Source organism: Opisthorchis viverrini (assembly GCF_000715545.1).
Source record: "Opisthorchis viverrini unplaced genomic scaffold opera_v5_184, whole genome shotgun sequence".
Taxonomy (NCBI): domain Eukaryota; kingdom Metazoa; phylum Platyhelminthes; class Trematoda; order Opisthorchiida; family Opisthorchiidae; genus Opisthorchis; species Opisthorchis viverrini.
In genome coordinates this window covers 758,017-773,290 of record NW_008751839.1, presented here as the reverse complement: position 1 = coordinate 773,290, position 15,274 = coordinate 758,017, and the positions used below count along the sequence as shown (strand labels likewise).

At 43.8% G+C, this 15,274-nt stretch overlaps 1 protein-coding gene across 1 annotated transcript in view; it reads left to right on the top strand.

Moving 5' to 3' along the window:
• The window catches only part of T265_07720 (hypothetical protein), a gene marked incomplete at both ends in the record, with an annotated part of 90,865 nt that overhangs the window by 74,226 nt on the left and 1,365 nt on the right, over positions 1–15,274 (top strand). Inside the window, one exon of the mRNA XM_009173316.1 lies at positions 2,472–2,669. Coding sequence (XP_009171580.1) covers positions 2,472–2,669 — 198 coding nt within the window. The remainder of the gene's footprint in view (positions 1–2,471; positions 2,670–15,274) is intronic.

Sequence of the window (15,274 nt, the reverse complement as noted above, 5' to 3'; positions counted from 1 at the left end):
GCGAGATATGACCGCTCGTATGTAAACTTGAAACGTAAAGTACCACTTTGAAATATTAACATCATCGTCACCACCACTGACGGTACAACAACACTGACACTTCAGTTCTTGCGTATATGTGCTTTTGATAACCTGCGAATACACCCATCTCGGGTGCCTCTCCGATCTACAGTGCGCCACAACCTCAATACGTGTGACCTAAGCCAATTCACGAGACAGTTTTTACACGCCGTTAGTTCCAGTTCAGTTTTGCAAGCGTTGACAAAGTGAAGGGACGATAACTAGTCATGCACTGTTCGAACGAGCGCACTGCTGTCGAATGGCATTTTGTTCATTTTATTCACGTAGGGTATTCAGAATAGAGGCTATTTGTTTTCCTTGTCTTTTTGAAAGTCAGCAAATTTTTTATTTTGCCTCAGCGCACTTTTTAATTTACCGGTGGTTTGAGGAGATTTAATTTCAATGGAGATATTGTTTTGTAAGTGAAACAGTCTACACTGTTCATCATCAGAAAACACATGAAAAAGGTTAAACTCATGGGGAAGGCATATGCATTTAGTAAAACAGAAATAGAAGGGAGGTTGGTTGAATGAGGGCGAGATCAATGGATCCTGGAATCAAGTAGGAAGCGTCAATGTCAGACAGCATTTGTGGGACCGGATTTTTCTCAAGTCGGTTCAAGTTCAGAGGTCACACAAGCTTCTTTCGGACGCAAAGTTGTAGGTCTGGGGGCGGACACGCAGCCCCGCAGCCGCGATCAATGGTAGCCGGGATCGTGCCAGACGTGATCGGTTCAGAGGTACCCGGTACGTGATACCCAAGATTGGTCTTTGTTGGCATAACTAGTTTCGGCTAAGCGTGATGCAATTGTACTTGAGCCTGATTTCTTCCAGCTGCCACCCAGAGACAAGGGATTGAGTTGGCGCATTCTGTCCGACAAAAGCTTTGTCGTAAGACCAAAATATGACGCTCGGCACGAGCATACAAGTGAGTATACACAAAGGCTGGTGGTAGAACATGGCAATTTGTCCTTCAAAGGGAACCTGATGGTGGACGTGGGATTGAAGTTCGAACACAAAGTAGCAGCCGTGTATGTACCAACAGAGCGTCCAATTCTTCTGGTATTCAGTTCAGCAAAATAGTCACCTTCGAACGGGGCCTGGTGTAGACGGTCATCTTCCCAACTCAAAAATGTTAAGTTTTTTGGATTACGGACTGTAGATGCTTGAGTGCGAACCCCTTAGGATATCCAACTACGCTGCGTTTTGACTTTATGATTTAAAAAAACTCCATAAATTCGGACATACTTGAAGGTCAAAATATGAGTTGGTGTATTTAATTCTGAGATTCGGTCTGTAAAAGCAGCCAGTTCGTTTATTAGATGCCCAAAAATGGGGTGGGATACAAACGCCTGCTTATGTGGATCTCTGTTAGAATGGAGAAAACGCAGCGGTGTTTTTCGTTTTGTAACAAACACTACAAACTGGAGCAGTAGAGCGGAGCCTGGAACTCAGTCATTATCCGAAATGCAGAAAAATGCATGTATTGTTCAAACTTTCTGCTTGAGAAACAAACAAACCGTAATCAACTGTGGCAAGGTTTGGGCTCTCGTTGGTAAACTTGAAAGGTAGAATAACATTTAGACTTATTAACATCATCGTCCCCACCATCACTGTTCAACACTGATACTTCGGTTCTCCAGTATATGTGCTTTTGATAACCTGCGAATGTACTCACCTCGGGTACAGTACGACTTACAGTACGCTACAACCTCAATACGTGTGACCTAAGCCAATTCACGAGACAGTTTTTACACGCCGTTAGTTCCAGTTCAGTTTTGCAAGCGTTGACAAAGTGAAGGGACGATAACTAGTCATGCACTGTTCGAACGAGAGTCAAACTGAAATCGGTGATGCAAACAGCGCACTGCTGTCGAATGGCATTTTGTTCATTTTATTCACATAGGGTATTCAGAATAGAGGCTATTTGTTTTCCTTGTCTTTTTGAAAGTCAGCAAATTTTTTATTTTGCCTCAGGGCACTTTTTAATTTACCGGTGGTTTGAGGAGATTTAATTTCAATGGAGATATTGTTTTGTAAGTGAAACAGTCTACACTGTTCATCATCAGAAAACACATGAAAAAGGTTAAAATCATGGGGAAGGCATATGCATTTAGTAAAACAGAAATGGAAGGGAGGTTGGTTAAATGAGGGCGAGATCAATGGATCCTGGAATCAAGTAGGAAGAGTCAATGTCAGACAGCATTTGTGGGACCGGATTTTTCTCAAGTCGGTTCAAGTTCAGAGGTCACACAAGCTTCTTTCGGACGCAAAGTTGTAGGTCCAGTGGCAGACCCCAATCGCAGCCGCGATCGATGGTAGCCGGGATCGTGCCAGACGTGATCGGTTCAGCGGTACCCGGTACGTGATACCCAAGATTGGTCTTTGTTGGCATAACTAGTTTCGGCTAAGCGTGATGCAATTGTACTTGAGCCTGATTTCTTCCAGCTGCCACCCAGAGACAAGGGATTGAGTTGGCGCATTCTGTCCGACAAAAGCTTTGTCGTAAGACCAAAATATGACGCTCGGCACGAGCATACAAGTGAGTATACAAAAAGGCTGGTGGTAGAACATGGCAATTTGTCCTTCAAAGGGAACCTGATAGTGGACGTGCGATTGAAGTTCGAACACAAAGTAGCAGCCGTGTATGTACCAACAGAGCGTCCAATTCTTCTGGTATTCAGTTCAGCAAAATAGTCACCTTCGAACTGGGCCTGGTGTAGACGGTCATCTTCCCAACTCAAAAATGTTAAGTTTTTTGGATTACGGACTGTAGATGCTTGAGTGCGAACCCCATATCCTATCCATTCTGCAGTAAGATACATCCCAAGGACTTCTTCTAAGCAGTGGAAGAAGCATATCTTCATTGCTCCCTCAGTCACTTATTGGATATTCTGCAGTAAGATACATCCCAAGGACTTTAGTTCCTCTTGTAAGCAGTCGAAGAAGCATATCTTCATTGCTCCCTCAGTCAGGCATCTTACTAGATTACACTTCTGTTGCAACGGAACAAATCTATCTAGTGAATATAAGGATCTTTCCACGTTTAACTTCTGTGAGCGTCGCGCACTATGGTCAAGTCATTCTTCTCTTTTTTTACTGACATTGAGGAAACTTAACTGTCCGTTCTGTTTTGGATCGATAGTAACCTTGATATTAGTGTAGACTCAACTGAAACTGTTCAGCCCGTCTGGTGTACTGATTACTATCGAGCTCGCCCTACTTTTGTTTCGGAGATTGTTGAAAAGAATCCAGCTTTTCACGACTATTTTTTGCTCTGATTGATCCGTTTATTTACACAAGTGTTCCGCTTATAAGTTTGAATACGAGTGAATAAAATTTCCCGGTAAAGTTGTTCAAACCGAAGAGAATTTCAGGCCATTATCTGGAATAAATCGATTTTCCAAGGTAAACTGTGTAAGGTATGGGAGACGTCTCGTTTTGTTGGCTTGTCTTCGAAAGTCCACGTGTCACAGAGCATCTGCAGTAGTTTCACCATCGAGTCAATTTTTTGGGGTACGCCCTATCAAGTGGAACGTCAGAGGAAATTGCAGTTACGCAGCCGGTCGTGTTTAATCTAGTTCTCGAAATCTGACCATTAGGGTTTGAACGCACCATGAAAACGTCGTTCTTTGGCCGACCAGATCAAGACCGTAACAGCTTCGGGTCCGAAACAGGTTAGAAGGACAAATGTATCGGAGTTGCAGGAACAAAGCTTTAGTAGACTGAGAGTTGCCCTCAAATCGGTAAGAGAATGCTGGTAGCATCACTCAGCTGCTATGTCTGGACCTCAGTAGATATAACTTTTCCCGTTTTTGGATGTCTTTTTCGCGCTTAAAATCGAAAGCTCCAGTTGTGCTTTATTTTTGTTGAATGTTTTTTCTTTTAATACGCTAGTTAGCAGAGCGATGTTCAGTGGCAAAATATCTGACAGCGTCTGTTTCGTGCTTGGCTAAGATGCAGTCTCCGAGTTTCCGTCAAAATTATGTTCTACTGCAATATCTCGAATATCGTGCCAACTGAATCATGAGGCGGCCTGTGTGGGGTACATTCAGTTGTAGAGTATCATATACAAGAGATTCAATTGAGTCTCTCGTGAAAAAACCAAATTGATTTGCAAATGAGTGCATTTCTCGAAAACAGTCCAGTTTGGGTTCAAGTATAACATAAGGTTGACGGAATCCCCGGGACCGCGCCTACCTGATGAGCCCATGAAAGGCAAAACTGGTCGTGGGCTGTCGAAGAATTTTCAGCAGCCTTGTGAGTAGCTTCCCGTGTGAAAATATACTGCGATATCTCGAATATCGTGCCAACTGAAACATGAGGCGTCCTGCGTGCAGCACATTCAGTTGGAGGATATCACAAACGAGAGATTCAGTTATGTCTCTCGTGAAGGCCAAATTGATTCGCAAATGTGTTTCTCGAAGACAACTGGACAACTCCAGGATTATCGAAGTCGTCCAGAGATGTCTCACTGTGTAACCATGTCATGAACTATCCATCAGCTTAGACTGATGGGTCCGAAGAAACCAGCAACGATTCTATAAACGACGCAATCACTAGAGATGATTCGAACTAAACCGATCGGAATCACAAAATTCTCGATCATCAGCGCCATTTAATACTGTCAGCTGGTAAATTTCGTGAATAGCTTAAGTTTGTGCGCTGGGTACACTTGTAACAAAGCCATTTGGATTTGTTCATGACCAAGATGACTGGTATATACAAAAGATAACGATCGTGATGGAGCTCTGTCAAAGATAATTCACTGCACATTGACCAGTGTGCACATTAGCGAAACAACAATGCTCAGCAGGTTTACAAGTCTTTGTTTATATGGAATGATGATGGGATGTAATGGAGAAATCGATCAGCGTCGTTCACGTCTCGGTTTCCTCTGAACTCTCTAAACCTATAATTTTACGGGATGCAAGAAGGTAACTAGCCACGGAGAGACATCCCCTTCCTTTACGTACTGAGTGTAAAACCTGGTCTGAAAATTATAAGGTTTCCATCTCCGCCAGACAAACAGTAAACAACTTCTGCTGAATGTGACCAGGGTCCAGCACAAGCAGATAATCTCATGCACATACGCCGCACCGCTGATGCGTCCACCAAAACAGCTCTCGTCACACTCAATCAGAGAAACCATCAACCCGATCAATCTGCGCCGTGCAGTTTGTTTTTCGGGTCACCTGTACAATTCTGTTGACAACAGACAAGTGAGTCAGCTCTAACTAGTTGTTAGCGCCGCCGCAAAAGAGATTTTAGTCTGATGTAGACGTGTGCGACAGTGTCTATCTGAGGTTTTGTGTTCAGGCGTTAAGATGGGTTTACATTGGAAGCTGGTACTAAAGGGTGGCGGTTTTCTTGGAAACAAGTTACCCTCAGCTGTGTATGATTTTCTCGTACGTTTGTTGACCTCAATTTTACTTCAAACACATATGCTTTTTTCCTCCATTTGATTCCATTGTTTGCCATACACAACCGCAAATTTGCTCTCTCCAAAGCGAGGGACCGTCCTGTCAGCTTATCTATCCTGCTATATCATTCAGCTTGCCATTAAACCCTATTGTTCTTGGTTTCATTCAGCTTCGCAGTCAATAACGACTACCTCAGTAGAACACTTGGAAATGACAACTTCAACTTTGTGACTAGTGTTCGACAACTGCTTTGGAAAATATGTTTTGCCAAGAAAATCAACCTCTCAGTGGTTGGATAGTGTGGTGGTGCATGATTACTGTCCAGTTTAAGTGTTAATTTCACGGACTTCAGTCGACTGACACTGATCTTTGTCGACGACTCTGATGAAAATTACGTCGGCTAAGCCGAACTACCATAAGTGCGCTTATTTTTAGAGAAGCAACAAGAAAAATCACTAGCCTGTGTGACAAAATAGGAGTATATTGTATTGGAGGAGAAAAAGGCGTTGAACTGGTTGTCGGTGGCTTGTACCTTCGGTTGTCCCATCGAACCGAGAGAGCGTCCACTGTTTTCCTGTTCATCTGCTAGTCCTTTTCAGAGGGGTGTGCATTCAGTGAATTGGAAAGTGTTTGGAACCGCCTAGAAGTCATTTGTTTCAGAAGAGCTTGATAAACAATTGGTAGTTTTTATTTGCGCAACGTTTCGCTTTTGACACAAAAGCTCCATCAGGCCAAGTGAGCGGGTCACCAAATTGGCCAGGTTATAAGGCAGACGGGGAACCAATCAGTAAGTCAGTCCTCTTCAGACTAGATCCGTGTTGAGTGTCAATTAATAGCTCTTATCGGTTAGTGAAGTTGTCAAAATCTTGCTTTGGTGGTTCAGTTGATGATTCTCTACGGTTGCCACTGGTCTGCATTCAAACTGAAGTAATCGATCCCTAGCTATCATACGAGGAGTCGGGTAAAGCGTTTACGTTGTTCAAGTGTGAACACGTTTGCCTGATGAGACATGATAATTCAAATGTGTTCAGCGTGCGCTGGTGAAGTAGTGGTAACACGCTTACCTAGCATGAAGGGATTTCAAGATTCGGCGTGGCCAAAGGCGTCCACTGGTGATGAGCTCTAATAAGGGCGAATCTCCAGTACGGTGGACTTATTAGAATAAGTGTACCAGAACACGAGGACTGTTCAAACGAAAGTAATGTGGGTATGAATTCCACAAACCTCGCGACTACTTAAACCGGTCACTTTTTTGGTCAACGCGGATTTCGATTCCAGCTGTCCTTTGACCTTATACTCTTTGGATTGATCGACCAGCGCAATGACTGATGGAAAGCAGGAAGGCTATTGAAAGCTGGCCTTGGGCAACTGCCCCTAAATAAAATCCTTGATAAGCGTGATGGTGGTTCCCGCGTTGCAAACGGTCAGTCCATTTTTGTGCATTACTACAATCAGACACAGTGTGATACCGATTAAGTCCAGCTGAAAGTGCTACACACATTGCTGCTGTATAATTTTGTTTCCTAAGCTAGCGAAAAGGAGAAAACTTCTCTTTGCTTCAGCTTCGGTTTGGACTAGTACAATACAATCTGTGAATTTCCCACACGGTTATCCCGAGACACAAAATATAACTACACTAGTGTGGGAGACCATTGACTGTCAATTCTCCTTCACGGTGTTGGCTACGGAAGGGTTTTACTTCCTAATATTGTCAACTAAAAAGTGAAATGTCGATTGTGCCAACTAATACACCCTTTTTGCTACTTTCATTACGTTTGCAACTGTAGTTACGAGCGTTGGAATGTGGAAAAGAATCAATCAGATTTTGCTTTTGATCTACTGCCATCCGAGATTAACGTCTCAGGCCTCAGTAACTATCATCTTCAAATCTCTTATCATGGAAATTTTGGTTGAGTAACCTAGATTGGGATTAGGAAATTACCAGATTCCACTATATTATCTGTTACTTGATAGTCCAGTGTTTTCAATAGCGGTTCCTTCTGGGACCGGACGGGCGCCAGCTAGATATAATGGTACTCTGGTTTGAGAAATTTCCATAAAAAGAGGATTATTACTTGTGAAAATGAATAGATTCCTTTTCCTGTTTTGTATTTTTAGAATCTCATTGACCATGACCCAGTTTTTAACGCAGACGATCTATTTCACCGAAAAAAAACAGTGCAAATGCCACTGTTTGTTGCTGCATGATAAGGTCCCGTTCTGGTCTGTCTGCTTGCTCTTTACGGTTGACATTTACGGAGCTCTTAACGACGTGCGTGAACTAAATTTGTTGGTTTACTTCCACCGGGTGCTTTCTTGGAACAAGGGGATGGATTACCAGCGTAGCTTACGTCTGAATGGAGCTCACCGTCAAACTGTGCTGCACTGGTGCCTTCCAGTAAATTAGTAATGCCACTTCAAGATATTGCTGTGTCCGGTCTACTCAGATTATTTCCGTTGTATCCGTACCAAGTAGATGACAGTGTGTTTTGATTGCGTTCTTTCGTGAGGGGGGCTCTCCAACAGGTTATTTGCACCGCAGACTAATCGCTCTTATCGTATTTCACGACTGGGGCGAGATGGACCAAGTGGTTAGAGCGCGGATTTACCGGCCAGAAGGTCCGTTTTTCGAACCCGACCTCTGCCTCTCGAATTCCCCTGTCTAGGCTTGGGCAACATGGCAGTATCCCAACCCTCGTGCTTTCTTCGGGTGACATGGCAGCTAGGCACCGAAAGGGTGCTACAGCTGAACGATTTCACAACCTAAATATCGGTGTGTGAGTTATCGTCGGCATCCTTCAACTGTGAATACATTCCAGCACATCGGCCGAACTCATCGCCGTTGTAAGCACTTGGAACGCTGCGACTCACGATGCTGTTCGGACCACAGTTCACTGATTTGAGTGGAGACTCAAAATGATGACTGATTCTCAATCAGTTTAGTCGCATCGGGCATATGATAGCCTAGTAATATTCGATACGATTCTGGGTACAGACTTTGTTTTTTATGAAGACAGAAAACAACCAAGTTGGGTGAATTTCGACTTAATGAAGTCCCCTTTGGAACTGCTTCATTTCATTCACATACTACCCGGTATTGGTCCAAAATCAGTTTAGTCAAACTCTCAGGCCAGTAGTTCCGGCTTAGCTGCAATATCCACCAAAATCTTCAGCGCCACTCATATCAACCGTACAAGTATTGATCACTTTCCGTTGGCCATTGCGTGACGACAAATCACGAAGTCACGTGGACAAGTCGCTCCAACTCCTCCCACAACATTGCCCTTATCTCATTCCTCTTTCACGATAGAATCGAGTTGATCGGTGATCTGATTGTTTCCCGTTCAGTGTGCAACCAGGCATAAGCGTACGGACATCAACAATATCGGATGCACTCTGTTCTGTTCAAAAGTGGGAAAGAATCTTCGAACCAGAAATCATTCGAGTCTGGGATGTTGCGCTTCGACTAAACTACAGTTGGCATCCAACTTCTTATCAACCTCAGGTATCCTTTCCGGACATATCAATTTCAGATTTCAGGTAACAATGCCTTATTTACAGACAGAACTTACTACATGGCTCGAACACTTCGTATCTGCTATCGACAGACGTCAGCTTCGAGATGTCAGTCGCTCGTGTTTCATCAGAAGCAGCAACAGTCAATTTATTGCTAGTTCTAAGGAAATGCACGAGTTGCTGGGAATAACTCGCATGATTGAAATGTAAATAGAACAAGTTGGACTGGAACGTCATTTGATGCGTCTGCTGAAATGATCTTGATTTCAGAGAACACTAGCTTAGTTGTAAGTATGAAGTGATTCCGGTCGAAATGAGGCCTAATTCCGGTCGGATTAACTCATCATGAACTGGAATCTGAACAGTCGTTCTTCAGAAGACCGATTTTCTCATGGGTCTAGTGCAAGATTGATTTTTTTGTGGCCAGTGATTAAGAGATTCCGAGGATACTACTGAAATTTTATCCTACTGGTTGGTGCCATTCTATCTTGGAAGGTCGAGAACTACTGTACATTTGTTCCACTCCTGTCGGGAGTTAACATCGCATTATGAACAATGTCTATCCTGCAAGCCCCACAACAGATATGTAGAAATGTTTTTCAGTGGGGTTCAAGTTTTGGTGGCGATACCTGACTGGGAAGTTCTGACTGGCAGATCAATCGATTGTCACAACCAGTGCAGTTACTGGGTCGCCGTTTCGATGATGAACAGGGCACACCAATCACCTCACTCAAGCGTGAACACGTTCGCCTGTTCAGATGTGAGAATTCAGATGCGTCCACGTGCGCGGGTGGAGTAGTGGTAACATGCTCGCCTTGCGAGTCAAGTGTCCGTAGTTCGAACCCCGGCGCGGCCATTGGATATACACTGCTGATGAGCTCTAATAAGAGCGAAACCCGAGTCCAGTGCTTCCCCGCTTTGGTGTGAACTCACCATAATAATTGCGCCAGGACAGGAGGGTGACTGTTCAAACGAGGGAGACATGGATATGAACACTACAAATCCAACGACAAACATCGTATTAGCCTGTAAGATAAGTGGGCCCCGTGAGTTCCTGTTATGAGCCGCTGCCTGGCAGTAAGATTTAACCACATTTAAACAGGATAAAGTGCCATCATCCTCCAGCCACACAGTTCGCAAGTATTCAGCGTCGAGTCACAACTTTTCGGAATGAACCTCACTACCGCCGCACCACGAACAAATTATCGATAATCTACTCGAGAGTCCCTCGAACTGTCTATTTGAATCGTCATTCGAAAGGCCCTGCGACTCCGGATCGTGCCACATGCAGTGTAGCGTAAGGTCCTGTCTGAGTGAGTCAGCCTGCCTCCTAACAGAATCTTACGGTAAAGGAAACTATTCACAAGGTCGCTGAAAACTCCTCGACAGCCTACGACCGGTTTCGTCCTTCTTGGGGCTCATCAGGTAGACGCTGTCCCCCAGTTTCCGTCAACCCTATGTTCTACTTGAACCCAAACTGGACTGTTTTCAAGAACTGAAACATGAGGTGGCCTGCAGAATATCATAAGTGAGAGATTCAGTTGAGTCTCTTGTGAAAACCAAATTGATTTGCAAATGAGTGTATTTCTCGACATTTACGGTGTTCACCTAACAACGGTAAAGCATCGATTTGAACAGCTCTAGAAATTCACAGTGTGTACACTGCTGGTGATTTTCAATAAAAATAAAACATCTTCAAAATGTTTTCAGTTTTTCAATGTTGACTCGGGTCACACATGACTGATTTTCAGGTGAGTGTGGCTCATTCGGGTAGCGGCTTCCCAACTGAGAATTTGGTGGAGTTTGACAAATTCAGTAGGCCTCGGGCATTCTGGGACTGTATTCCGGAATGCGACATTCCCGACAGAGACGGACAACTTACAGAGGGAAGCTATATCCCTTATACCGCACGACTGAATGTAAATTCTCTTTTCAGTTGACCCTAAGGTTAAATAAACACTGCCATCAAAGACTCCAGCATACGCTCAGACCTCAGCTGATGTGTATGCTGTGAGTGGTGGAGATACGAGACGGAATAGCTTCACCTCTGTGTTTTGTACTGATGCCTCTCCAATGAGCAGCACACAATGCAGATACCTGGAGCGTTGTAGCTGTGTGTTTCAAAGTTGCCTACTTTCTCCGCGAGTTTCATGAAGTCCATGAGGGACACAAGCGGACACAATAGCTACTTGAATGAAGACACTCCTTTCATTGCCCCCCCATCAGACTTATGTTTGGTTGGTATCCTATTCTAAAAGTGCTTGTCACATCGAAATGTGCCAGTGGAACCTAGAGCACAATGTGTGGTGCTACACTTGGTTTGTGTTAAAACACAGCCTGAACCCGGTACAAACCAAAGTAATAGTGCCGGATGGTGATTCACCATCATCATCGCCATCATCATCAACAACGTGGCATCAGTGTCCAGAACTGATGCTTTGCTGCCTTTCAATCATAATTTATTCGAATACCCTATTGTGATGAAAACAATTATGGATGGATTTATTGCTAACCCAACACAATCATCCCAAGTTTTCCACACACCATTTAGGTAATCTGGCTAAAAGCTGACAACAAGAGCAACAATGACATCGATTAGCGGTCATATCTTGATGCGTCTCTAATAGATTCAGTGGCGATCACATGGTCTTCATCCTGGAAATCCATTCCCACCGACAGCGCCCACACTCTTCATAGTCTTCTCCATACACCTCTACCAGGTCTCGGGTTGGTCATCTCTTCGTCTCCATTGCTCTGGACTTCGCACAGGACCCTCTTCGATAAACGATGGTTCGACATGTGTTATACATGCAGTAACCAACGCCACTTCTTGTGCTAAGAAAGTGCTGCGGTTAAAGTCCCCGTTTCACAACCAAACGCTATTTCCTAATTATCCCGTGACGGACTACCCGATACCAGCCAAGACAAGCTGTGGTTCTGAGGCATCGGTTGTCGAAGACTTAAAGACGCCTCAATTCCGCTGTTTGAAGAGGCAAAGTATCACAGTGATCCAAAAACAACCCTCCGGAGTGATTAGAAGGGAGTCGTTTTAATGTCATCAGCATGTCAAACTAATAGACAATAATGGTCAGGTGTGTGGAGCTGAATGCTTCAGATGAGAAGTTTGTACAGAAAACGGTCTGGAGAGCATTGTTTAGCCTGTTCTGTGCATCAACACACGGGAACTCTCCTCTAAAACATTTTCTCGGTTTACCATTCCGGGTGATCCAGTGAGGTAACGCGCCCTTTAGGTAAGTTTGCATGGATATAAAATCAGTCGAATAGATATCGCAACAAGAAGCAACCCACTATAATACCGTAAAATGCATCAAAACAACTGATAATAAATATAATGTATACAATACCAACTTTGGGATAGCAGTGAAAACAAACTCGGGAGAGATACAAGCTGAGGACACTCAGTAACAAACCACACCAGACTCGTGTAGGACTGCAAGGTGGCACTCGCCCAACTACTATCGACGATCATATTCCACTGGTATCAGACTCAAATATACGCAGCAATCCCTATCCAGAAGAGACATTTCTCCAGAATCAGCCCACTCTCGAGAAGAGTTCATCACATCTGTCCCCGTCAGTCGCGACCCAACACAGTCACTCCAGGAATGATCAGTTTTTTTGACAAATTATCATGTATAAGTAATTGAATTTTAGTGTCCAAGCTACAGATCAACCTTAGCCAAAGATGGATGATACTGCATAACTCGGAACAAATACCTCTTGCAGGAAAGTGGAACTTCAAGTGTGGTATTGTTTAAGGTCCATGTTCTTCCTCCAGTCAGCAGTTAGCACCACTGTAGTTGTAGAAAAGAGTGAGTAACGCAACGAACGTCGGCTGACAAATTTGGGTGTTGCCCATATTCAGTCAAAATTAGCAAATAAATTTTAGGGTTGGCAAACTCTATTTATCGCGGGCATTGTGGCCAGACTAGTCAAGATTAAAATGTCCAAAAGTGAGAAATTGTATCGTTTTCCTTGCGTTGAAAAAAGTGCTCCTTGTAGTGTGTGTAGCAACAGTCTAGCACGACTCAAGGACATACAAACGGTAAAATAATCAGTTTGTCCACGGAATATTGATCGTGTGACATGAAGTCGTTTTAGCGCACAAAATAAGTTTGATCAATACCTTTCTCTTCAGTGTGCACCGAACCATTTGGTTGCACAACAGAACGGAGAACGAATCTCTGGTCTCGGTCGGTTAATCGCCCCTTTCACGTGTCCGGGGATTGATTAAAGTCACTTGACCCTAATTGTTTGCCTGTATATGGGCCTCAGTAACATGCTATTTATACCAACTTGTTAAAACGCTTGTCGTTCAGTGTACCGTGTAAATTTCTGAGCAAGTATGAGTCACCTTGTTTGTAGATGAGCTACTGCGCGACACTTGAGACGAAATGATTTGTTGCTTTACATATTAGTCTGGTGGTCGAGGATTTTCAGCTTGTCGTTCAGTGTACCGTGTAAATTTCTGAGCAAGTATGAGTCACCTTGTTTGTAGATGAGCTACTGCGCGACACTTGAGACGAAATGATTTGTTGCTTTACATATTAGTCTGGTGGTCGACGGATTTTCAGCAACCTTATGAATAGTACATTACAAAGTTAGTCTGCTGGAATTAACGAGAGCAAAAATTGTGATATGATTACCGGAAAGTTTGGCTGCCAGAAAAGTCACTGCCAAGAAAACCGCGTTTTTTACCTCTGCACGTAATAAACCCTTTCTGAAAAGTATAATCTACCAGTCAGTCTATATTCTGCAATGGCATTTTGTCCGAAATTTCGTAAAAAGGGGAACGTCTTTGCATCACCGTTGTGCTGTTCCACCGGCAGAGTTAAAAATGTTATTTAATCTACGTGCCTGCAGGTTCGGCAGATGTTTCCAAACATCCGTGATGTGTATGCTTGCAACGTTTTGTACCAACTTACAAAATTTTATCTATCTTATTACAACCCATCTACGTTTGAATTTATTTGATAAGACAAAATTCATGACTTTCCAGGGCTCCCAGAAATTTGGAGCCCACAGGACGTTCTTACGTGAGTTATTCAGGGATTTAAATGGTATAACCTCGGTTTTTCGCGGTGCTTTCCACACGGAACTTTTGCCTTATTTGTTCAGGTGTCCGACTAGAGTTATCTGAGCGTCATTGCATTTTTTGTGAATCGACACCTAGGAAAAGCCGCGCAAACCTGATCGGATGTTGGGTACGGTAGAGCGAAATTATGGTGTTTTTATCAAAACGCTTCATCGACCAAAGGATGTTCTCGCCGCACAGCATGTATTCTTTTACAAGCAAATGCTAAGCTGTGCTGGAATCCTTTTTTACATCGTCAATTGGCGGGACAACCATCAATTACGACCAGAACACAGTGTGTGTTGCCACTTCATTAAGTTGGTTGTTTTTGTTGATGCATGGCATTTTGATTAAACGTTAACCAAGAAGGTACAGGAACTTAAGACAAATTCTCAACTAACATTCTATCAAATTATTGGTTTGGGTTGGTTCTTCTTATCGGATAAGGGTACCGACACATTTTTGGCAGCTTTCTGTAGTTCTGCTGTCAGAGTTAGTCCTTTTATATCATCCTACCTGGTCCTTTACTGAGAAACCGCCAACCAACCACAAAATAGAGTGATCGATTGGCTTTCTCAACAGATTCGTAGAGTTGAGGCGAGATGGTTCAGTGATTAAAGCGCCAGTTTACTGACCGATGGTTCGTGGTTCGAACCCGACCTTTGCCACTCGACTTCTCCTGTCTAAGCTTGGGTGACCTGGCGGTATTCCAGTCCTCGTGCTTCCCTCGGGTGGTATAGCAGCTAGACACCGATAGGGTGCTACAGCTGAACACCTTTTTCCCTTAAAGTCGGTGAGATTCGGGACAACCATCTTTGAAAAAAGCGCAGTAAGTGGGGATAGTGATACAGCTTTCTAGAACAATCTCGTTGAGTCACGATCTATGAAACGCACTAGAAACCGGTCTACACCAAGTGGTCACTAAATCACTGTTTCCTCTCCTCCTATCACAGGTTGATTACAATCGCTTGAATTCCCGTGATGGCCGACGATCCACAGGATTAGCTGAACTTCGAACTCGATATTTTATTCCGCCCACTTCAAACCACACTATCAACATCACCTCTCAAACCGACCCCATGCCAACACCTTACGGCACATGTCCATGTTTTACCCATACCGATGCTCTTCCTGGACGCCCTAGGTCTTCCTGCGATTCACAACTCTATAGGCCACAAAGC